Source organism: Pinus tabuliformis, chromosome 9 (assembly GCF_031772625.1).
Source record: "Pinus tabuliformis cultivar Carrire ecotype Pingquan chromosome 9, CPIR1, whole genome shotgun sequence".
Lineage (NCBI taxonomy): Eukaryota > Viridiplantae > Streptophyta > Pinopsida > Pinales > Pinaceae > Pinus > Pinus tabuliformis.
Window position 1 is genome coordinate 1,587,899,181 of NC_142307.1, and position 26,510 is coordinate 1,587,925,690.

The 26,510-nt window shown below is 38.0% G+C and overlaps 1 protein-coding gene across 1 annotated transcript in view; it reads right to left on the bottom strand.

Moving 5' to 3' along the window:
• The window catches only part of LOC149154777 (Peptidase M20/M25/M40 family protein), a 163,913-nt gene that overhangs the window by 62,316 nt on the left and 75,087 nt on the right, over positions 1 to 26,510 (bottom strand). The window contains exons 5-6 of the mRNA XM_089441039.1: positions 18,313 to 18,370; positions 2,952 to 2,969 (exon numbers count right to left, since the gene is read on the bottom strand). Coding sequence (XP_089297165.1) covers positions 2,952 to 2,969; positions 18,313 to 18,370 — 76 coding nt within the window. The remainder of the gene's footprint in view (positions 1 to 2,951; positions 2,970 to 18,312; positions 18,371 to 26,510) is intronic.

A 26,510-nucleotide genomic window follows, 5' to 3' on the forward strand; every position in this document is an offset into this window, starting at 1 on the left:
TGGCTTTGATGATGCTATTAGGGAAAGGACCCTCTTCATGCCACGTAAGTGACAAATCATCACTCATTAGAATTTTCAATTTAGAATTTCCTTATTTATAATTCTAGATTTTTAAAATTCAATTATGTAACTTTTATTTGAAAGTTTAATTATGTTTTAAGTTTTTGACTTTTTTATTTCTTTATTTTATTGTAGATATTTGGTGGTGAAGCTATGGTGCAAGGGCACCAAATTTGCAGAAATTGGCCATAAGAATCGTGAGTCAAACATGTAGCTCTTCAGGGTGTGAGCATAACTGGAGCGTATTTGAGAAAATAAACTCAAAAAAGCACAACAGGTATAATTTTGAGCTTCAGCCTTCAGTTGAGCAATTACATTTATTGTAATTTTTAATTTTTAATTTATGACCCTCAAGTGTAACGAGTCAAGACTCAAGACTCGTTAGTTTTTTTGACACTCTTAAAGGATGGAGTTTGCACGCCTCAATGGTTTAGTGTATGTGCATTACAATATCTACCTTTGAGTGAAGCAAATAGAAGCACCAATGGATCCAGATGCCATTTCCTTAGACAATATTGATGTATTGTCTCAATGGAGGGTGGAGTCTGAGGTGCCCATTTTGGAGGAGTCACCTTCATGGTTAGAGCCAAATGATCCATTTATAACAGGGGCAGTAAGAGGAGGAGGAGGAGGGGGAGGAGCAGCAACACGAGGAAAAGGAGGAGGAGGAGGAGGAGGAGACTGTGGGAGCATCAGCATCTACACCATCTGCTATAGATATAGGACAGCACAGCTCCATACCTAACACTCATTATTTGACATTAGGTGCAGGGGCAGGGCCCTCTACTACTAAGGGCAGACCTGACAAACAACCCATCATGTTTTCACGTCAAAGGGGGAGAGGGCATTGATTTCAGACAGATAGTTGCTAGTTTTATTTGTTTTGCTACATATAACTCATGATGATGAGATAACTTTATATATGTGATGTTATTTTGTATTGTTTCTCCACATTTGAGTCATTGATTGGACAATTATCAAGGATTAGCAGGATTTGGTATCGCCTTTGATGTATCATTTCTATTTGACATCATATATATCAATGCTTTTTGTGTTTATGTCATGTTGTTATTGCTTTATATGTTTAAAAATCTGGTAAAAAAAAAAAAAAAAAAAAAAAAAATTGAATATATTATGCATTTTTTATGCTTGCCAATATTTCGTCGATATTTCCAATAAGATGTTTTCTAGACCCTCACCGATATTTTGCCGATACCAATATTATCGACACTGGTTCAGTGATGTGGACTTGGTCTGTTGAATATAGTCACAATACCTTCCAAAAATCTATATAAATATGTATTCAATATAGTAAATTTTAAGTTTTTACATTATCTATTTGTTCGACATATACTTTTCTAAGATGTTATCCAATCGGAACTGGTTAATGAAAGTGATTTAACATGGAACCACATTTGGACTGAAATAGCTTCTCTAGAGTTTGTGGGTGAGGAAACAAAGTGCAAGATTTGTCAATGGGTTGCACTAGAGGTCTGTCAATGGCTTGAACACCTCTAGTGCAAGCCATTGACAAACCTTGCACCCTCTCTCATTTCTTGTATGATTGTCATTTGATCATCATCAATGTAGTACTAGTTGTGTGATCGAATTTGTATTATCATCATGTAAATGTTTTAGCTTTTATATTCTAAAAAATTTGAATCTTTATGTCTATTTCATTTTGTATGTTTAATTCATTAATTTGTTATATATATATATATATGAAAGATGTCCTTCATGTCCTGTTTGTGGGGTCGCTATGTCTTGTCTCAAACACTCATATTTCTGTGTCCTCCATGCCCTGTCATCATGTAAGATGAATTATTATAATGCTACATATAACGAATATCTCTCATTACATTTTCATATTTTCTTGTTTTCATGTTAAAAACATTTAGTGGGAATAATGATGCAGATGGCTGCTTACATTACGCGATTTGTCCTCAAATGATGTTGATTTTTAGAGAGTTTCTTAACTGATAATTACTTCCAATGGTTCTAAACCAATTCATCTTATGTGATCAGAAAATCTTGCTCAAAAGGAGAGGCCTAATGGCTTATTTGAATGAATGGATGAGGCCAAATAGGTGTGTCTTTTGGGGTGAGCTGACCTGAACTTGTGAATGAGCTGGCCTTTACATTTGGGAGGCAAAATTCACAATTTGAAAATTCAAATTTTATTCTTTATGGAGCCGACTCTGAGTCGACAATTTTATTTATCATTTTACAATTATGAAGACCAACCATAGCTACAAAAATCAACAAATCAAAGGCTCTGAGAACTCTCTATTTACAATGAGTTGAACTGTTCTATGGCCCAACAGGTAGTTCATTCAGTCTTGAAAGTTGACCAAACCTTACTGAATCCAGGCATTATATTTTAAGTTTGTGATTTCAAATTTGAATGATGAATTTTCCAATTTTATATCTAAGAAAGAAAAAAAAAAGTATATAAATTTCCACTAATGACCGAAACAAATTAATGGGACTAAAAATTACAGAAAATACAAACAACTAAATAAGAACGACGCAGGCATATCCACCCATAGCTGGAAAAAAAAGGTAGATAAAATGTAATAAAAGCATAATTTCCTGACAAAATGGAGGTAGATTAAGGCAGTTTGTACAGAAAGAAAAGCACTTACTGTGTTTTAAAAACTCAATAAGCAGGTTGCTTCCAATAGTTTTCAATAAATGAGCATGCTAGATATCGAAAAAAAACATAGCAGAGACTAGACTTTTTTTCATTCTCACATCAGAAAGAAAAAATAAAGGTAAAACATGTTACAAATTAGTCACTTAAAGAGATAGCTTTATAAAGAAACTAAGTATTTAAAGTAAACTACGTCAGATGAGGGTTTAGGCCAAACAGCTAGTACCAAATAGCTTACCTGTAAAATGGTGTTAGCCTGCAAAACAATAAACCAAAATGTCACATGAGAACATTGTCTTAAGTTTCTCAAAAGGCATGGCCCATAATCAATAATACATGAAAGGTCAAAAATATTGAATATAATAGACATCAAATTTGGCAGAAGGAATAATACTTCCGATATTCAACTGAAAAAAAAGTGGTGCTGAACAAACTGCTATTAATTTGTTGGGTATAAAAAAATTAGAAAGCGCGACTGAGCTACTTGCCCCCCAGTAAGGTATAGGAAACATATAGGAAGCAACAAAGTAGGATTTGAATTAATTACTCCAGTTCAGTTGCAGAAAAAAAAAATATTTCACCACTATGCAGGATACAACAGAAGGGACAAATTACAATAATGCATGTCAACTGGACCGACAACCTATGTACTAATTACACTATGTTTCCAAACTTCATCAAGGAGAAGATCGTCTCCAAACGATAAAAATGTAGTTCCAAAATGATATAGTCTGAGACATATTACATTTCAGTACAGGACAGGCGTGTAAGCAATTATTGATCAGTATCTTTGCAATATCTCTGTCTGCAGGGTGAATATGAAAATTTGTCAAAGGAAAGAATGCTCTGTCAAAGCCAAGAAGGGTCCTTTAAGCCTAAAGTAAGTGCAAACCGAGTACAGACAACAAAATCTAAGAAAAAACACCTTTGAACTCATTCTGGAAACTGCTAGAACCACATAAATCAGTAGAAAAGATAAAGTTAGCATACAAGATGGCTATCTTACACAGTTAGCTTGCAGATGATGTCATCCATGGCACTGCTCAAAACTAGTGAATCCAGGTGGAATCATAGAGGTTGATCCATATCTTTAGATGCCTCAGAAGCTATATATAGTGCTGAAATCATTCCAATTCCTTATTATTATGTTCTTGTGTTGTCTCTCTCCTAGTGATGGCAGCATTTGATTTCATGCTGAACTGGTTTCATTCATATTACAGAGGATGTTTATTCTATTTCCTTAAACATTTTTCTCATTTCCAACCACAGAAACTTCATACAAGTCTCACTCTATCTTCTTCTAGACTAAATCTGGATCTGTTACAGACCTTGTAGTGGCAAAAACTGAGGCCCTCGTGATATTTGAGGCCAAGCTGATGATGGAAGTCTGACTGCTTAAGCAGACATGATGGTAGTGGATCCAGCTCTGAGGTTTCATAAAGACTAAAGACTCAGAATATTATAACCTCAGTAAGTTTAGCCTCAATAACAGTGAAGTTGCACATATGTACTCATTTCATCAGATGTTGAATTTTGAATGACTCTCAAAGGCAATGGAAACAATAGCTTCATTCATTTATGGTCTCCTCTGATGGATTGCATTCTTCATTGTTATAAGAATGCTTGTGTTAATTGGTAATGTACCCTACACATAAACAAAGAAACCCTGACTTGGCATTTGAGACCTTGGTTTTTTGTAGGGTACCTAGAGTAGGCATGGGAAAAGACCTACTTTGAACTAGGATACTAAAATAGATAAGATAATTTTATTAATGGCCACAAAACTAGGTCAACGGGACTAGTAAGCACAATCCAATGTAAATAATGTGAGTGCAAAAGCGACTTCTAGATCAATATTTAAAGTAAGAAGCAAATGAGGGAAAACAAAGCCAAATATCTAACTAGGAACTATTAACGATCAATTTAGCAAGGTTGCTCAGGTCCTTACAACCTTACTATGATTGGCACACACAAGATGAAGCCATGTTGTCAGTGGTCACTGATACCCACCATTTTGTGTGTGATATCCCTAGGAGAAAAGCCATGTTGTCAGTGGTCACTGATACCCACCATTTTGCATCTCCATAATACTCCCAGGCAAATTTCATCTGGCATAACATCTTCGTTACATTAACCCAACATTTCTTCTACCTCTTGCTCTTCTCCTCCTCCACTTGCAATGTTTGCAATAACTGGATCTGCTTGGCAAGAAACAAGTATTTCACCATCTGGCTTGACAAGGTTGTTTTCCATGATGGTCCCGTCAATGAATGCAGTCACCTTATCCATAGTACCAGAATTCAACATACTTCTTTTGGCTTCTGAATTGTGATCTAAGCAATTCGCCATAGAGGACATGTGAGATATCTCTTCACCTCTTCCGCCAGTAGGAATGTTTTCTTCCTTATTATCAATTTCCCTTCGACGTGCTTTAACTTCTGCGTATGATTTTTCTAAACTTTGAAATGCTTCTTGAATTTTATTAAAATGTTCATCGCATTCAAGACGTGAACGTAATGGCACATTGTGCGACGAACAACGTTCAAAGACTCGCATGATTATATTGTGTGCCATGGCTCTGATACCACTGAAGCATAAAAACTATGGTTGAAGCAAGAAAACTGATAGCTTGTAGGCTTAAATGTATTAAAATACACACAGGTATTTGTGTAATAATTTATTATATATAAAAAAGTATAAGATGATGACTGTTTACAATGAGGACCCGCATTTATATACCTAAGCAAGTGTCCTTTCGTGAATGGGCATGTCTTTTAGACATGCCTTTTCACTTAACTTAAAGACTATTTAACCTAATTAATATTTAATTATTTAATCTTTATATTTATTTTATTTAATTATTTGTTATGAATTATATTCATAACACTCGATGTGCCATTTCTCTACCACCTGAACCAGCCATGTGGTCCCTCACCCATCTGTCATGATCGTATGTTTGAATGTAGGCCTCCTAAACCTAAATGTATGCCTTGTTATTTGGTAATTGAGTATTCTAGTTTATTTACCGTGGAAACTTTGGGCATGGATTAATGGGGGGATTCAGTGGAAAGAGTAGTCTAGGTCTGTGCTCTCATCCCCTAGGACTCTTTTGGGATGTTAACCTTGCACCCTAGTCCCGTGGGATCTCTTTTACTGACCTATTGGTTTTAGGGATGGTACTACATGGGAAACCCTAATTTTTGTTGTGTGGTCCGCTCCCTGATTCGCATATATTACTCCCCTTCCGCTCATTACACCCCCAATCATCTCTCCTCCCACCTGGGTCCACATTCCTCCACTGGGTTCGCATAGGGTCAACTAGGCCCTCCCCTCACCCCACATCTTGGGTCGAGCCTAGAATGATGCTCGAAGTTTGATGCAACTAAAAGAAAAAGAAAAAACATAATTGGCCACATTCAACAGGAAATTGTACCACAAAATGCAAAAGATGGTCAGGACAAAAGCATTTAGCATGTGGGCAAAAGCCATGACATGAGCTCTACCCCATTCCATGGCCATCACCCTGGTTCCTACATGGCCCTTGATGAGCCTCCTTTATCATTCAGGAACCCATGATTGTCCCAAATCTCAGTGGGCGATGAACTGCCCCACCTTATAAAGGGGTACCCACAGCGATTCTTTACGCATCATGCTCTCGTTACCTAAAGCCCCAAGTAATTAATCAAAGTAAATCATAAGAAGTCAAGAGAAGAAGGGTGGAAAAATCAAGGCCAAGGTAACTCATGCACCACGATTGCTCCCTCCTACACATTATTTACCCAAGTGTGGGCTTCCCTTTTATTAGCTACCCTTGTACCATGTCATGGGATCTAGGTTGCCCCCGTTCATTCCCTACTCCATTCCATCATTATGCCACATGCCACCACCATTTGAAGGATGTACCACGGATATACCACCCCCTTTAGAGGTAGAAACCACCTAATAGGATGCCTGGTTAACCCCATTATGAAGTGCTCACTTGTTATCCATGGCTTATAAACTCTTTTACTTGATTTTTTTAATGACTTAGTGTGCTTGAAGGCACGGGGATGCATTGGATCTTATGCAGGATTGCAGGTGGTTTCCATTTGGGTTTGGTTTCCCTATGCGGGGTCGTGAGCCCAAAGAGCTACATTGGCACATGTAGGGTGTGTGTAGAGAGTCATGGGCCTCCACAACAGCAGAAAATACTCCATGGATCCCCACATCCATTCAGAGATTACTCATGGTTCACTTATTGGACGAGGAAGATGCACCTGACCCATCATGCCCAACTAGCCCCAGAGTTGCACCATACATTGGGCAAATGATCTAGGACTTGCACGATGATGTGCAATCACCTACACCATCATCCTAGCCCTTGCAAGTGATCTACAGGCATCTTCTATTTGTTTGGAGACCCATGAGGACACTTGTGTGCCCCCACATGTCATGTGGAGCACCACAGGTTATTACAAGGGGCCAACCCCTTGTCCACTGCTTTTGTGAGTTCAACTACACATTATAGCACATATCGACTCCATTGGGCTTCCTCAAAGGCCCAACAACATGCACTATTCATTATTCGACCTTTTGAGAGGCTTATTCTTTTGTTTATGAGCTAATTTCGTGGGCTTGTCACCAAAAGTTAGTTATTTTGCATATTATTTTATTGTGGGGGCTAATGTAGGCCTAATTATCTAAATCAAACTCATTATAAGTGTATAAATACAAGTGATGTGAATTCATTTTAGCATCATCACTTCGATTTGGAACTAGTATCTCTTTATAAATTTTCGTTATCCTTTTTGGAGGACGAATTTTTGGAGCATGGAATGAATTTTGATGTTTGGATAATTTTCATATGTCTTGGAGCTTCTTAATGGAAACTTTTGAATGGTTGGATATATTCTTATACATGTAAGGACATTTTAATGCTATTCTTTCTTTCTAATTTTGTCACATACATTATTGCTGGGATTTCACTATACTGGGGCTTATTTGCTGCATATCTTATGCGAAGTTGTGGAAATTTTGTTTCTAAATAGTGAATGCTTCATGTATGGGCCATGTATAATGAATGAAGGTTCCTAGGAATGTTTCATTACTAAAATTCATCTTGACAAGCCATTTATCTTGCAAAACGAAGTATAAAGTCTTTGAAGTTGCTTTTGTTGTTGCCTTAGTGCCAAGCAAACTTGTCTTTGAGTCCTCCTTGAACTAGAAAATTCAAAGCTCCATAGTCATAATTCTACCTGACTCCAATCTCCCCAAAGGATTACGCACTGGACCACCCAAAGATGATCACCTTAAACCTATTTTCCTTCTCCCTTTCCTCTTCTCTAGGTCTAGTCCTCTAGGTCACATAGGGCATCAATCATCTCACAATCTAACTGTCCAGACTCCAAATACTTCGATTTTTGGTCCACAACTGCGTTGGTGTGTCCTTAAGAAGCCCTCCAAATTTCATGAGATTCCGACGGTAAGATCTTGAGATATCGCAGGCCCTAGCTCAAAGACCAATTCTTGCCCTTGGTTTCCCTTAGGTTAGAAACCTCATTGGGATCCTTGCATTGCCTTTCATTGAAAATTCATTCCTTGATCCCTTTCCCCTCCCTAATTAGGTCAAGCATATCAATGGTTGCTAAACTCCCTCCCCTTGACCTAACCTAGGTCCACTTGGTTCTATGCGGTCCCATATCTTATCAGAGTCAACCCTTCAAAAACCACATGGAAAACCAAGTTCCACAAGGATTTTAGGGTTTAGGAAGCTCTTTTCCAAGTCACATTCCCTAAGCCAATCCCTCAAATCCCTATTCCCCTATCCTAGAGAACCTTGCACCTTGCTTAAGAAGCAAGCAAGTCCCACTCTTAAGTCTCTCCTAGCAAAGGGTCATCGAGATCACTTCACACCCATCTTAGTTGATCTATCCTTCATAAGTGATTCTCTATATATCGGGTCTCCTCCCATTAGTGAAAGTTTGTAAAGAGTAGGAAGCTTTAGTTGTGGTGACAGTGGCCTTTAGCTTCATTGTTGCCCTTAGCCTAGTAGTAACCCTTCAAGGATCCCCTTTTAGGACCCCTGCTAGTTTGAGCGGTAGCAGTCACCTGGGGCCAAGTCCCAGGTCTTTAAGTCCAACTTCCTCTGGAAAGGCTACGGGAGGATTCCCATTTGATATCTCACCCAACCAAATGAAGACTATTGCCTTAAATGGGGTCTATGGATGAAGTGCAATAGTTAATTGCTTGTTGTCCCACTAGTTTATGTATAGAAATCTGTAGAGAATAGTCACAACCAGCAAGATATAACACTCATATGCATAAGATATATCAAAGTGAGTAGTCAAAATGAGTGTAATAAAAGTCTAAAAATATACTGACCAAATATAAAGTTGTTTAGGTGGTTTTAGTTTTGGTCTAGGGGGTTCAAGTGTTATTCTTCTTGTTGTCTTGTGATTGCAAACTGTAAAATTTGTAGTAAAACGTAGGGGCAGCAGCAAATCCCCTTGGAAATGGCCACCCTTTAGGATCACCACCACAAAGCCTTTTACCAACAACGCAATGCAATTTCCAACAACCTGAAAATTGAATTACTTAAGTCAAGGGATCAAATCTCGTTGGGTACTATGCCTAGAAAATTTCCAACAAATATATTTAATGTAGATCCTACCTAAAAAGTTCCAAAGTAAAATACTTGTAATGTGTTTGGAACAGTGTTATCAAAATTGGCTGGTCCGACTAGTTTGGGGGTCAAACCAACCTTGTTCGAGGTCTAGAACCGGAAATGGCTCGTTCAATACTGAACTTGCGAGTTTTACACTGAATTGGCCAGTTTTGCACCAAACCAGCATGTTCGTGTAGGAATTTACGGGGTAAGTTCCTCAGACAGAACACCAAAGGACATCGCTCACAAACAGATCACAGATCAATACACCAGTATTCTTGATGTGGTTAAAACCCTCAAAGAAGGAAACAGTCCACGGCCTGAGCCAACGCGACCACTTCAGGCAATTTATTAATAAAAGAAAGAAAATTTACATAAGCCTCTCTCATGAATGGTCATTGTACAAATGACCCTCCATGCTCTTTAAATAGAGATCATGGACCAATCAGGTGTTAAGCCACAGATCAAGTGTCGGTAATACCGAGGAGAGAATGAACCATCGGATCACTTCATGTCTAGAACATATCGTGATCGTCGGATTGTAAGTTACAAATGTACATAGTAAAGAAACACACTTTACCTAACTCTACACTAGACCAAGTTATACTTAACTATTTCCTATGTGTCGGAATATCCTAACATCCCCCCTTAAGAACAACTTGGGATAGGATTGAAGGATGTACAAATATGACACAACAGGAGAAGGAAGGAGGCATTAGAGCCTATCCCCCCTTAGTGACAACTTCCTGAACTCCAACCATAAATCGAAGTTTAGTAAACTTCGCCTCTGTGAGAGCCTTTGTAAAGATGTCTGCAACTTGATCATCGGTTGAACAATATTGTACTTCAAGAACATGGTCATGAATGATCTTTTTGATGAAGTGCATGTGTAGTTCAATGTGTTTGTTGCGCTGATGTTGGACTGGACCTTTCATAGTTGAATGGCACTTTGATTATCACACCAAAGTGTAGTCGGATGCTGCTGCTGAAAGCCAAACTCTGACAGGATCTGACGAAGCCACAGGGCTTCCTTACTAGCTTCTACGGTGCCACGATACTCTGCTTCTGCTGAAGAAAGAGAAATGGCACTTTGTTTCTTGCAAGCCCATGTAATAGGTCCAGAACCAAGAGTGAAGACATAACCTGCAGTAGACTTCCGATCATCAGGGTCATCAGCCCAATCGGAACCAATGAAACCAACCAATAGAGGAGATGCTTCTGCACTGTAATGAATCCCAAACTAAACTGTACCTCGAACATAATGAAGTATTCTTTTAGTTGCTTTCCAATGACTTTCATGTCGGTTTTGCATAAACCGAGTAATAAGACCAACAGCAAAGGAAAGGTCAGGACGGGTATGGGTCATATACAAAAGTTTTCCTACAAGTTGATGGTATAAGGTAGCATCAACTTTAGGGGAAGTACAAGTGACTGAAAGTTTGGCTCCAGACTGAAAGGGAGAAGGGGCTGGCTTACAGTATTCCATGTGAAAGTGGCGTAGAAGATCACAAGCATACTTGGACTGGTAAAGGGAAATACCTTCCTTGGATTGCAAGACTTGAAGACCAAGAAAATAATGCAAGTGTCCTAAGTCTGTCATTTCAAACTGCTCTTTAAGGCTAGACTTCACATGGTTTATAAGGTTGGGATCACTACCAGTGAGAATAAGATCATCAACATAAAGAACAAGAATGATAAGAGACTTGCCCACTTTCTTGGTGTAGACAGTATTGTCAGAATGACACCTAGAAAAGCCAGTATCTAAAAGAAAGATATCCATTTTGGCATACCAAGCTCGAGGGGCTTGCTTGAGACCATAAAGGGATTTTTTAAGCCGACATACAAGGCTGGACTCTGCTTGTATAAAGCCAGGAGGTCGTTCCATATAGATTTCTTCGTGCAAGTCCCCATGCAATAAGGCAAATTTAACATCCATCTAATGGACTTCCCATTTGAAAGAGGCAGCAAGGGAAAGAACAAGGCGAATAGAGTTCATTTTGGCAATAGGGGATAAGGTTTCAATATAGTCAATGCCTTCAACTTGTGAAAAGCCCTTAGCAACAAGATGAGCTTTATGTTTATCAACTTTTCCATCTGGTCCAAACTTGGTTTTGTAAACCCATTTACATCTAACAAGTTTTCTTCCCTTTGGAAGAGGAACAAGATCCCATGTATCATTTGCCAATAATGAATGATATTCTTCATTCATAGTTGCGTCCCAATCTGGATGGCCTGAAGCTTCTGCAAAGGTTTCAGCATCATAATTCGTTGAAGCTTGAGCCAGTAAAGAAGAGGCTCTATTGAATTGAGAACATGTACGTCGTTGATCTGTAGGATCACCTGCAAGAGCACATGCTGCATCCCAAGTAGCACGGACCCATTTTGGAAGCTGAGGAGCTTAAGGAGGATCCTGAGAAGGTGGCGGAGGATTGTCATCCTCGCTGTCATCATCTGAAGAAGAAATATTTTCAGAAGTAGAAGGGATAGAGAGAGGTGGCACATCCGCCGAACTAGGCTCGTAGGCCGATATATTTTCAGCAAACTTTACATCTCTTCTAATGATAACATTTTTGGACTTAAGTGGAATAAGTCTATATCCTTTAACATCTTCAGAATATCCAACAAAAATACATTTTTCACTCTTAAGTTCTAAAGCTTTATGTTTCTCATCTAGAATATGGGCCCATGCTTCACTTCCAAAAACACAAAAGTGACTTACATCTGGTTTAATTGAGCTCCATGCTTCTTCTGGAGTGATATTCTTTAAAACCTTAGTAGGAGTGTGATTTACTATGTAATTTGCATAGTTAATTGCTTCTACCCAAAAATTAAGGACCTAAGAGATCCTAGACAAATTTTAGCTACTGGCATTGCTGATGATTCTACAAGGTTGTATAAGTTTAACAACTTTGGGTCATCAACACTTCCCTCGGTATTTGTTGCTCATAATGATGAAGTGAGCAAACTTTGGCATGAGCAATTTGGTCACTTAAACTATCGCTCCCTTCAAAATCTATGTAAAGAAAATATGGTGACAGGTCTTCCTATGGTATCTTGCAGAGATGGTGTTTGTTCTGGATGTGTACTCGGAAAACATCATCGGGATAGTTTTGAAAAACGTGCCTCTTGGCACGCCTCAGCCCCAGAAGGCTCTGATATCATGTAGGAATTTACAGGGTAAGTTCCTCAGACAGAACACCAAACGACACCGCTCACAAACAGATCACAGATCAATACACCAATATTCTTGACGTGGTTAAAACCCTCAAGGAGGAAAACAATCCACGGCCTAAGCCAATGCGGCCACTTCAGGCAATTTATTAATAAAAGAAAGAAAATTTACATAAGCTTCTCCCATGAACGGTCACCCTACAAATGACCCTCCATGCTCTTTTAATAGAGAACATGGACCAAAAGGGTGTTAAGCCACGGATCAAGTGTCGGTAATACCGAGGAGAGAATGAACCGTCGGATCAATTCATGTCTAGAACATATCGTGATCATTGGATTGTAAATTACAAATGTACATAGTAAAGAAACAAACTTTACCTAACTCTACACTAGACCAAGTTATACTTAACTATTTCCTATGTGTCGAAATATCCTAACAGTTCGGTACAATGTGGCCAATGACATTCCAAAGGCAATTGAAAACAAAACAAAAAACAAAAAATTTTAAGTAGGGCAGCTTAATATTTAAGCATATGGCCCTATAATTGTCATGCAATTAATGTAATGTTAAATTCTTAAATCGCCCATCTCAAAAGCAAGCTCAAGCTAAATCTAGGCCTCTTCTCTACTCTCCAAGCTCCCTATTTCCTTGCCCCCTTGGTCAAAGAATTGGGATGAATACAATATGCTCTGCTCAACCCTGAGCTTAATCTGCACAAGTATTTCCTATCCTCCACCTGATGATTTCCTTTGGCCAATACTTAGCCAAATTTCCAAGCCTCCAAGCTTCTAATTCTTTGCACAATTCTTGAAAGAATTAGCTTGTATTTAAAGGGAAATTCCTTATCCATAACTGTGCAATCCCTTCTAGGTTTAGTTCTTGATTGCATGCACCATTTGTACAACTCAGAAAATTATACAACAAATAGTACATTGTCCCTGCACTCTAGTCTCAACTGGGTCTTTCTCAGAATCGACATGCATGAGTTTCTGATGAGGGAATCTTCAGTTAACTGGAGTAGCACTAGTTGAGTGCACTAATGCATCAACTAACTGTTAACTCACTATTAGTTCCTCAAACAGTTTGGAACTAATTTAACTGGACTTAACTCAGTAAACTGAGTTAACTAATTACAACTCATACTTAACTCATCTTAGACCCCTATAATATAGGGAGAACATATACATGACTTCAAAAAGACTTCCAACTCGAAATTCCTAAGTTAACTAAGTCAACTCACTCTAGTTAACTATTACAAGTTGTTATGAGAATAGAATTCGATTTTAATTCTCAGTTTAATTCAAGGACAAATTAAACTGGAATTTTTAGATTCTATTTTTGTCATTTCTTATTGCTATTTTCAGCACTCCCTCTCAACAAGAAAGGAACTCAACTCAATCCTGATCTTGAACCTTTGGAATGTTCTGCATGCAACACTTCTCTCTAGCATTGTTGCTCCAACAACTCTAGAAATAAAAAACATCCAACCTGAATCAGAATGATGCCTCTGTCATCAAATTCTTTGATTGTTATTGCCTTTGTTGACTAAAAACTTTGCGCTTCTGTTGACTCTGCCTTTCTGCATTGTTTTCGACCCTCTCTGCGCTTCTTCAGTATCTAACTGCTCTAGCCTCTGTCACTTTGATCTCTAATTGCATCAATCCCACTGATTCCTCCTGCTACTATGTACTTTGGGCTCCCGCAGCAAAGTACAATCCATGAGATAAAACCACTCAATGGACCCTGCCCAATTTCATCCCTCTTGGGACTATCACTTCAAATCGCCCCACCTCACACCTGGAGGTATGGCTACATGTGATCCCTCTACCCACTTGGCTTGAAATTTCCCCCTACTGGAGGTCTTTGCATGACTGGATGCCTCCACTCGGTCTCCTCTCAGCTTCTCCAATTTTGGCTGCTCCACAATTGTCTAAGACTGCTTCTTCTCTGCTTGAGTGGATCTCTCCACTCGGTCTCCTCTCAACTTCTCTAGTTGTGGCTGCTCCACAACTTCCTGAAGTTGCTTCAAAGGCTTCTTCTAGGGTTGCATGTTGAGAGGTAATTTACTCTCCCTCTCAACCACCAAGTCTCTAACCTTTGCCTTGCTCCTCAAGGCTTTGCATGCATCTTGAACCTCAAGAGCATACAGGTTCTTGACCCGTGCACCAATCTATTTCACCTGTCCCGTGGTGATGTGTCTAAGGAAAACCTTTCCCTTACTAAAAACCACATCATAGCCACGGTCTTCCAATACCGCGACTGAAACAAGATTCTTCTTTAGTCCTGGAACATACATCACATTTGTGATCCTAAGAGGGGAGCCAGACTCCCTCTGAAAGGTAACCGTACCGATCCCGGTAGCTCTATACCTCTCGTCATCTCCAAACTCTATGCTCTGCTTGAGGTCTTTCTCCTCAAAATCACTAAAGAGATCTCTATTCCCCGTCATATGGAATGAGGCACCGTTGTCAAGATACCACACGCCTCCCATGGAAGTGTTGGCCATGCATGCAATGAGAGTGAAATCAAGTTTGAATTGTGAAGCTAGAGCTTCACCTGTTACCGCTACTGTCGGCTCCTTCTTGCTTTCTTTCTTCTGTGGGCAGTTCTTGGCATAGTGCCTATGCTCATGATAGTGAAAACACTTGATTTTCATCAAGTCCATCTTCTTTCCGCCCTCCTCGCCTTGGGACATCTTTCCCTTGGCCTTATTTGCCTTACTCGCTAAGGCAAAATCCTCTTCCACTTCCTTGGAAGAGGTCCCATCTCTGGTGTTCCTCCTGATCTCCTCCTGCATCAAATCTGACCACAGTCATTCCCAATTTGGCAGCTTCTCCCGACCATTGACAAAGTCCTGATAACTATGCCAACTCTTTGGTAGTCCAAGAAGAGCAAGGCTCACCATATCTTCCTCTATCCCGCCGTCACAGAATTTTCTAGAAAAAGAACTGATTTTAAATCAGCGATATATCCCTCATCCGAACTCCGATTCAGCTGAATTTTTTTTTTGAATTTGGGTATTTTTCCGCAAAGAATACAAATCTACTATTTGTTTCTCAAAATTTTGCACAAATTTTTTCAGATCTACTCTGCAAACTCGCGGCCCAAAACTCAAAACTTCAAAATCTTCTCTAGTATATTGTTCTCATCTCTGATACCATGTAGAAATTTCTACAAATCTAGCTCCAATACCATGTAGAAATTTCTACAAATCTAGCTCCGATACCATGTAGAAAATCCTGTAGATTCACAAGCTCATGCAATCTACTAAAACAAAAGACAACAATCTACTTCTACTCTTTACAGCGAAAGCCCGTAAAGATCGAACAAAACAATAATCGACAAGAGGAAGAACATCAATGGCACATAACACAATAAATATCCAGGGAAAGCCACAGCTCAAAACCCCACTATCTGTATTGCATTAATCAGATATCCAAGATGAGATTACAATGCTTGTTCTCACAAGAACAATCCCGGCACTCAGTAAAATCAATCTCCCAGCTCACAAGCAAGCTCAAGCCAAATCCAATCCAGGCCTCTTCTCTGCTCTCCAAACTCCCTATTTCCTTGTGCCCTTGGTCAAAGAATTTGGATGAATACAATATGCTCTGCTCAACCTGAAGTTTAACCTGCACAAGTATTTCCTATCCTCCACCTGATGAGTTCCTTTGGCCAATACTTAGCCAAATTTCCAAGCCTCTAATTCTTTGCACAATTCCTGAGAGAATTAGCCTGTATTTAAAAGGAAATTCCTCATCCATAACTGCGCAATCCCTTCTAGGTTCAATTCCTGATTGCATGCACCATCTATACAACTCAGAAAATTATACAACAAATAGTACAATGTCCTTGCACTCTAGTCTCAACTGGGTCTTTCTCATAATCGACATGCATGAATTTCTGATGAGGGAATCTTCAGTTAACTGGAGTAGCACTAGTTGAGTGCACTAATGCATCAACTAACTGTTAACTCACTATTAGTTCCTCAAACAGTTTGGAACTAATTTAACTAGACTTAACTCAGTAAACTAAGTTAACTAATTACAACTCATACTTAACTCATCCTAGACCCCTATAATATAGGGAGAACATATACATGACTTCAAAAAGACTTCCAACTAGAAATTCCTAAGTTAACTATGTCAACTCACTCTAGTTAACTATTACAAGTTGCTATGAAAATAGAATTCAATTTTGATTCTCAGTTTAATTCAAGGACAAATTAAACTGGAATTTATGGATTCTATTTTATCGTTTCTTGTTGCTATTTTCAACAATTATATCAAAAAAACTTCAAACAATCCAAATTGTCATGTTTCTTAGATCTGCATCAATAAACAGAATAGTGATTTGATATAAGGGAATTCCCCCTTGTGCCAAAGGAGAGGCAACCTAAGGCAATGAGGATTAGAAAGGTGACAATAGGTGATGTCTTCAAGTTTCCCTAGAGTTTGTATTAGATGATTGGACTTATCTTTCAAAGTGCAGATTTTAGAAGTAACATAGTGTAACAAAATATTTTGCAAAATGATTTGTACAGGTTAAATGGAGGACAAATGACAAGACATTAGTTATGAATACCAGAGAGATGTAAGAATTCACTAAAAAGCATAAACTTGAGAACGATGACTAGGAATAGCAAAATAAGCACTAGGGAAGAGAGTGAGGAGACTGGACTAGGTAAGAACTTGAGAAAATGACATGGCATCATTCATAGATAAGTATAGGACTTATGAGATCACAGAAACTCAGGGAGAGGAGAGTGACGTGTTTAATTCAATTTTGAGGAAATTTGAAGTCTTCTAAACATTCTTTTAATAAGATTATTAGCTACAATATGTGGAATTACATGGGGCAATAAAATGCCTAGCAGAGATAGTTGTGAAGACTTAAAGGAAGAAGGAATGTGAATTCTTTTAATTAAAAAAACAACTGCTAGGTTGGTGGAAAACCAGATCGCAATATTTGCAGAAATGCAAATGTACAATTGCAGATAAAAATTAAGAAACATGGAATACCAAATACGAGATACAGCAAGGCAATAAAGTACAAATGGTGGAATGAAGAATTCAAGAAAGAAAAGGAAGAAGAAAAAAGTATACAGCTAATAGAAAAAATAGCTGTTTGGAAAGATATTAGTGACAATAACGAATCGATTTTCATGCTCCAGAATATGCTTTTGGGATGAAATCTTCCTTGTATTCATTGCAACATACAAAAAAGATGGGACTATTTATGCTGTGTGAAGACATGATGATATGGCTCTCTCAACCAATGTGAGTTGTCCTCTGCACAAAGAATGCACAACATGGTTGTCACATTCCACTAAAGTATGAAAAGGGTTATATATAATAATACATATGAATCGATGGATATATCCAATTTCTTAACATTAGTGTAAAAGGTGTGAGGAAAGATGCCATTTAAAATATTTTGAAACATTTAGTTCCACGACAAACATGTGAAGAAACCACAATACCTATATAAGGGAGAGAGCAATGTGCACTATAACGGCCACTTAACAATTACTCAACCACCAAGATACAAGAAAGCAATCAATTGACAAGTAATAATTGTCTGCAACCTTAATAATTCTGTTAACAGAAATAGCTTTTTTTCAAAAAACAAAATTAAATTTATTTGCAGTTAAGAGATTTTATTCAAGGCCAGAAACTAATAACTCCGTATGAATGCAGCTTTCATTACAAACGAGGAAAATAATTCCATAATATTTCTGTATGAGAAAAATGTTAGCGCTTAAGGGGATGCAAATCACTCCACCTGACATCTCCTGATATGGTGCATTCTCCTGGAATCTGATTGAGACCACCTCCAGGGTCTGCAAAATAATATGCATAACACAATTGTAGAATAAAAAATAGTTAACAAGCATAACACGAGAGGAAAATAATTAAAATCTCATGTGCAGATAAATCACATATAATAAAAACATATAAATTATTTATGAGGAAGCTTTCATTGTTATTAACTGATGATACTGAAAGGGAGAAGAAGCCGTGTTGATAGTTAGTTTTAATTCAGAACTATGTCATTTAAAATAAAATAACTTAAATATGGCACTCTCATCCAAAAATACAACATAAATACCCAGATAAAGTGCTTACCAAGCTACTGCAGCATGCATATATTGATGGAAAACTTCTTGAGAATGGTGTAAATCTCACATTTGGCCACAACTAACTCTTACAGTGTCATTAATGCAACTGGTGGTTGGCATTAACGTGATCATTTATAGTATTACTAGGTTATGGTTAAGGTTGACCTAATCAACTTTGATATGTAGGCTCAATAACTAAGTTGCATGATATGAGGAAACAAGTACGCGCTTCTGAGATGGAAAATGCACTGGAAAAGTGACCCCAAAAAATTTGGAAACAGGGAAAAATCTTCCACCATCACTTATATTGGGATCTTCATCATTACTATCATCGTTTGCCTCTACCGCAATCCTTTAGCGACATCAGTCAACACCACCCACTTTCGATGAAACTAACTAATCCAAGCTTTAATAGATGGTATGAAAAGCTTAGCATGCTCAATCAATGATTTTGGTTTGAGAAAAGGGTACATTTTTGCTAGGGACAGAACAGAGGAGTCCAACAAGAAATATCACTAACATCGAGGTACATAAAGGGCTTGGTGCTCTTGATTAACTATCAATTCCATACCCTCATACATGATAGAATCTAATGAAAATGCTACAATCCTACCAATCCTGAAATCCTAAATACTGTTAAGCCTACTGAATTTTGAATGGAATATGAAATTCTACTTTCTCCGTATAAATTTCGATGAGGTTGGAACCACTCTCAAACATCTTGAAGCATTTAATGGTAATGTTAAAAATTTTAGTAAAAGGATGAAAACGAAAGATAAAATGAAACCCATTTCAATCATGTTTCAGAGTTTCAATATAGAAGCATGGCTAATAGGTAGGGGGGCAGGTTTCCCGCAACATAACTCAATAACCCTCTTGGGGAGTGCACCCTTATCATATGTGGGCCAATAACGTCTCTTGGAGAGTATTTCCCTTTCAGGGTAACTACCTTCAAAAACACACTGATTTGGATGTGATGATGTTTTATAATTTATTAACAAGGTTCTTGTTCCACCTTCTCAAATCTGGGTTTTCTTCTTTGCTACATCTCCATCATATACTTGTGCTCTTCAAAAATTCATCATATAGTGATATATTAGCTCATGTGCCCTATACATTTCATCTCATATGTAAGTATTTTCATGCATTTTCTTGTAAGTATTCTATATTGTTGGATATATTTATGGCTATTGCATGGAATGGTTATTGTTAAGGTTTCTATGTGCTAGTTTGTATTGAATATTTTGCTAAGAAATCTTGGAAAAGTATTGTATGTATTAGCCTTAAAAATGTATGACAATCCCTTGAGTGATCCTTCATGTTAAGCTCTCAATGATTTTATCCCCTCATAAAATGATAGCTATGGTTTTGAAAACTAGGGTTTTTCAATGTCCCTTACTCCATTTTAGGGTTGATTTTTCCATAAGTACATCTCCCTCTAGACTCCATCACCAAAGATCAAGCACTAGCCTTTCCACATAGGTGATCACACCATAGAAATTCCATCAAACCAAAATTTTCTCCCTTTCCTTAAATTTTAGACCCTTTAAGGCACGCTACTAGGTTATGGTTAAGGCTGAATTCAACTAGAGCAAGTGTATTTTTCTTTTGGAAGGGTTCCACATGTGGTTTGTAACTCATTGCCTAAAAATCACCCCCTTTCCATGGTGACTTCTTCCATTTTAGGGTTTACGTCACAAGCCCTAGGGTAAACCCTAATCTAGCCCTACGCTTCAACTTGGGGCTTTTTTGAAGGCTTCCTGTTCCAAAATATTGATCATATTCACCTTTCCAAGCCTTTTCTTGGCCTTGTGTACCTTGGTAGTGCCTTTATCCTTGCTTATTCACTAAACCCTAGGTCACTTGTGCCCTAGATAGCTCTTTGGAAGGCACGCTTTACCTTGTCCTTGTTGGTTTGAGCCTTGTGCTTAAGCTAAGTGTCTTTCCTTAGCCTATCCATGTCACCCCCAAGCATTAGACATAGAATATCCATTAGGTGGCCTACATAGGGAAGCCTCCATTGTGGTGAAAATCCATTAAAGAGCAAGAGGTGGTGTCCCTTGTGGTGAAAATCCACTAAAGAGTAGGAGGTGGTGGTTGTGGTGACATTGGGCCCCACCTGATAGTGTTGTCTCTAGGTCTAGTCCTTGTCTTGTGAGGCCTCTCACAAGGCCTGCTAGATTTTGAGGCAACAAGCATGAAATCATCCCTTTTTGAGGCTTACAACTCACATGTGTGGGCTTCTATTGGCACATTTTGTTGTTAAGCTAATGGGTTGGCATGTAGCCGAATTCTACTTTGTCTACTAAAAAATCAAACTTGTGTAGGGGATTTTAGTCATTAATTAGAGGTGTTAGACCTCTTTATAAGTAGAGGATCACCTATATCATTTGTTCATGGTCCTTTGTAGAATTCATTCTTTCTAGAAGAGACTCGACTTGCTTTTTTGTACTTCACTACTTGCAGAGATGTGATCTTATGTGGACTTTTGCTATTGAAGACTAGTGTTTGTTGTGGGGACATCACTTCATTGAAAGAAGGCATGTTCTTGGATATATTGTGAGTATTTTTGTTGAATACCTTTTATGGTTTTGCATGTAATAGAATATTGCTAAGATTTCTATTTTCCTTGATTAAATGCATATGTTTACATGAAATTCTTGGTAATTATTGCATGCTTAATCTTGTATCCTTGAACTCCCTAGATATCCTCCTAGAGAGCCTTTTTCGAGTGAGTTTCTCCCTTCATAAAATGATAGCTAGGGTTAGAAAGTGAAAATTACGATTTTCCCCCTTACTCCCTTCAAAGATTTGAGATTTCCATGGTTAAAGTTCATAAGACTCCATCACCCAAGTAGGGAAGAGACACTGGCAACCCTCTTGATGATCAAACCGAAAGTGGTAAAAGTCGACCTCGAGAATAAATTGGCAAGAGACTTGAAATTGAAAAAGTCATTAAAGTCGAAAGGTTTTTGAAAAAATGGCAAAAACTCGACAAAAAAAAAGTACAAAAATATTCATTTTTTCAAAATGTTTTTAACATCTAAAGTTTCCACAACATCAGATAAATGCATTGCCACATAAATATGAAAAGAAAGCTAATATATAAGATATATAAGAAGTTTAATGCTACATAACATATCAATAGTGAATCAAGTCCTTAATCTTGAGTCTTGACTTAGTCTCAAGAGTCAAAATATCAACAAAAAATATCATGATTCATCGTCATGAGTCATCTACATGTCATAAACTAATCAGTCACTAAGTTCCTCTTCCCCTTTTACGGGAATAGGGAATGGCTTTGCCTTTTCCTTTAGAGGAAGAAGGCCTTGCCCCTGGGGCTACAAATGGACTATGTCGTCCTCTAGAAGCAAAAATAACAGGTGACCTCTATCCTCTATTGCTGCCCATCCTAGATGATTTCGCCTCCTCCTCCTCCCCCCTGCAACTGCTACCTCCTCTGGCTCCAATGCCTCCAAATCCACCTATAACCAATAAGGGACTGAGTCCACGATAGGCCTCTCAGTCTCAACCCTCCATGCAATAGTGGTGTCAATATGGTCCAATGAGATGGCTTCCACGTCAAGGGTTTTCTGAAGATGTCTCACCCACAATCAGGTAAATCTCCTCCTCTTGGGCAATGACAAACACATCCTCTCTCCACAGGCACGAATCACAAAGGTTAAAGTGCAAAATGAGTGGAAAAATCAGCCTTTTCCTAACTTATACGTGGCCCGACACCTCACTCAAGTTTTACAATTAAATCCATAGTTTTTCATTTTTGAAAAAATCATCAAAAACTCGGCCGAAAATCGCGAGTTCTCGATGTTATCGCGATTTTATCAGGACTTTTTCCATAGAGATCAAAACCTCTAAAACTTTATCTTTCACCTCTCCTTTCCTATTTTCGAGCCTTCAAGGCAAGCCACTAGGGCTAGGGCAAAGGGATGAATTCAACTAGGGCTTAAATTATTGCAATGTTGGAGTTGATTTGGCATTCTCCCACCTTGCTTGACCTCATAAACTCAAAATATAGCATATTTCATGGTGAAAAGTACCTCATTAGGGCTGATGTCATTAATCCTCGGTAGTTTAGGGCCTTACAAAACCCTAATTCTATACAAGGCTTTAATTTAGGGCTATTTGAAGGTTTGCCACTCCAGTGTTTGATCATATTTTTCAAAGCAAACCTTTTCTTGGTACTTGTATGCCTAGGTGTACCATTGTTGAGTTACATCTTGAAACCCTAGGCTCCAAACCCTATGCCATAGTCTTCTTTATAGGTATATTGTTCCCTTGTACAAAGAATGTCTGGTTCCAAGTGAGAAGTACCTTGATCAAGCCTCTTAAACATCACCTTGATCCTATCAACATAGAATATTCCTGGGTGAACTATACTAGGAAGCCTCCCATGTGGTCAAATTCCACTAAAGCGCGGGAGGTGAAGTGCTAAGGTGATAGCAGAAGCCACCTCATTGTTGCATAAGGGTTTGGACCTTGCCTTGTGAAGCCTCTGACAAGGCTTGCTAGATTTTGAGGCAACAAATCCTAGATCACATCCCCCAACATGCTCCACGGAAGAAACAACATAACTTAATGGCAATCCCAATTCCAATGGCAAACTTAATTGGGTGCCACCACTGATTTAATCCATAAATTAATTGGCTATTCCCATCATTCAAAGCAGGAGTCCCCAGTATTTCTTGAGATTAATCAACCAACCACTTCTACAAGTCATGTTCCCAAAAGGTTTTACCAAAAGTGTGACCATAGCAAATATTACACTTCCTTGGAATCACCTGCAATTTTTCTCATGCAGTTTCAAGGGGAGAGGAAGATAGGCATACCAAACAATGAACCACCGAGTCTAATCCTATTTTTATCATATTAGTACTTTTGATGAATCAAGGGTTCATGAAGTAAGCATTTTCAAAATGAAATTAGATGTTGAGAACAACATGAGAATTGAACAAAAGTGGGAATGGGATGTATTCTGGCACACATGGATTCATGCTACTCTCCCACAGTGCTTGATAGAGATGAGTAGCAAACAGCTTCCAATTTTTTCCATTATAGCAAAATTTGAGGAACGGCAAAGTTTGAGGAGAATGGTATCGACGGATACATTAAAAGGTCGCACCTCTTTACCTTTTCACAAATTATATATATATATATATACACACACACAATTATTACTTTAAGGGGAAAACAGAATTAATACATAAAGTTATTTTTTATTAAAAAAAATGTGGGCTTGATCCATAGGGGAATTGAAACTTGAATCTCATGGTTTACATAATACTTCATAACACAACGATCGCCAATTGAGCTTCCCCCCATGGGCTTATAAATTAAATTTTATGTGCCATTTATAAACTGAATTAAAAGTGGTTCTACAAAGAAAAAAGTCAATCCAAAAATGGGTTTTAACAAGATAAAGGAAGGAAGATTCTCTTATAATGGTTGTCGAAGTATATTTTCCAGGTTATTTACTCTAAACCAAAACATTCAAGGAAAAGAGATTAACAGTGAATTGGTACATCAATTATTATTAATTCAGGAAGAAGATTCATCATTGGAGACAGAAAATTTTGGCCGACAATATCCTGATTACCCTTGCTTTGAGGACAAAGCAAATTTTTAAGGGGATGACAATGTTATGAACATAATAATAATATAATAATAATGATAAGTTAGTAGTTAATGCAAAGATGTGACTTATAAGAAAGACATATCCATTATTGAAAAGGCACCCCCCGCCTACGTATTTATAATGGGGGCCCGCATTGTAATATTCAATCATTATTATTCATTCTATCAATTATTTATATATCAACACATTTATACAATTACAAATATATTGTCCACGCACATAAAAATAGGTATTGTTTGTTACTACATCCACCACTGAATAGTTGGAGAGAGGCCACTAAGGTGACAATTGTGGCTAATCTTTTTTGTTGCCATAAGGACTAGGTTGCCTAGTGGGGCTTTGCACTAGGCCTGCTAAATTTTGCAGTAGCAGTACTAACATTTGTATAGGAAAGTAGAGTTTGGATGCTTAGGTGCTGGGAACTAAGGACAGGACTCTCAGAGAGCAACATCAGTCAAGATAAGTTAGGACCAGCCTTCAGGGGTAAGGTGTGTCCCTAGTCTCGTCTATTTCCATTTTGCAAGTGCATGTGTCTAGATCATTAGGGGTTAGTAAGTGGATAAGCTAATGTCTGTCACAGGCCTGTGGGAAAGAGTGTCTGGCAACAAAGAGAAAATCCAGGAAAACACCTAGAGCACCCATTCCACATGGATAACTATGGTAAAATAAGAAGTGCCCTCCTATAGATCTGTTCCCTTAGCTTCAGCTGAAAATCCTCATGCAAGAGATTCCAGGGATCCGTGCCCTCTAACTGTGCATGCAAAATTCAATAAAGCAAACTCAGAAATAGAACTGTCCGTCAGTTTAATTAAAATAAGAAATAAACTGGATATGGTGCATGGCATGCATGTGCCCTTCATTCTCTCTCCCCTCTATAAGAGCTAGGGCACCCTCACTCTGCTGAACATTCAACAGACTGCCAGAGAGAGGCACACTGCTGCATCTGAAGCTCTGCTGTACAGACTGTGATATGGCCTGTTCTGCTGAAAGAAAGAACATTGTGGCTGGAGCATTGTCTGCGCTATAACACAGGTAAACTGACAGATCCAGAGGATGTTACTAAGGAATCAACCAATAATGAACTCCGCCACTGAGTATTTACTAGTTATATAAGACATTCATTAGACTCTTGAAGATTTAAAGCCTCAATATTTATGTCATTACATCTCAATCTCTTAGAAACTCTAATTATTGTTTCTCGGAACATTTATTTTATGCATCTTCAAAAAATTTCCTATTTACAACCTTACATGCCATATAAAGCATCAAAGTTGTATATTTGGTCCTTAATTGTCCCTATTTTGATTCTTGTAGATAAATTTATTTTTGTGTAACTAAGATTTAAATAGTTTATGGATTTTTTATTTAAAGCCAACTCTGAGTTTTCTGATGGAGTCTGAGCTGGCTCTCATTTATACAGCTCATTGAGTCTGATCTGATTCCAAGTATTGAAAATTTGGTTGAGAGCACCTTGCAAGATTAAGATGAAGGGCAAATTCAGCTAGCAGATAAAATTACAAAATTTTACTAACACTGCAACTCATATTGCAAAAGAGAAGGCCCAAAGTTGTGAAAATGAAGATTCATATTGCACGAATCATAAGATTTGCAACCTAACGTTGCAAGTGTATGGGACTTGTAATGCACTCTTCCAAAAACTGAAGTTCCACAACAATACAAAGCCAATAAGTCTCAACCATGGAATACTGAAATGTTGCATGACCCAACTACAGATTATGGAATCTGTGACAACTACAGAAAATAAAGCTACTTTCCATAACTGTTGAGATTCAATTTAACAACAAAATATACATATACATTAAGGAAAAGTAGCTACAAGGGGGGGAGGGGGGAGTACTTGTCAAAGCTACAGTATGCTCTAATAAAAAAAATCGTGTATGGTATTTCTTGTATAAAGTTTGATTTTGTGTAATGTATCCAATTTGCGTCCATTATTCTATTTGATTCTAAATGTATAGAGTGGAAAAAGGTAAAGTATTGTGCATCAAGAAGCTCTGGTTTAAAATACAATTTGAAACCCTTAACAATCTGGAAGTATTAGTGTAACAAGTCGCAAGTCTAATTATACAAACAAGTGCAAAAGGATCACATTATTTGGCAACACAGAAATAAATGCAGATCATGAAACATTTAGGAAGCTATCCATGTGGCATTTATATTACTTTGGAAGAGTATTTTTATAAGACA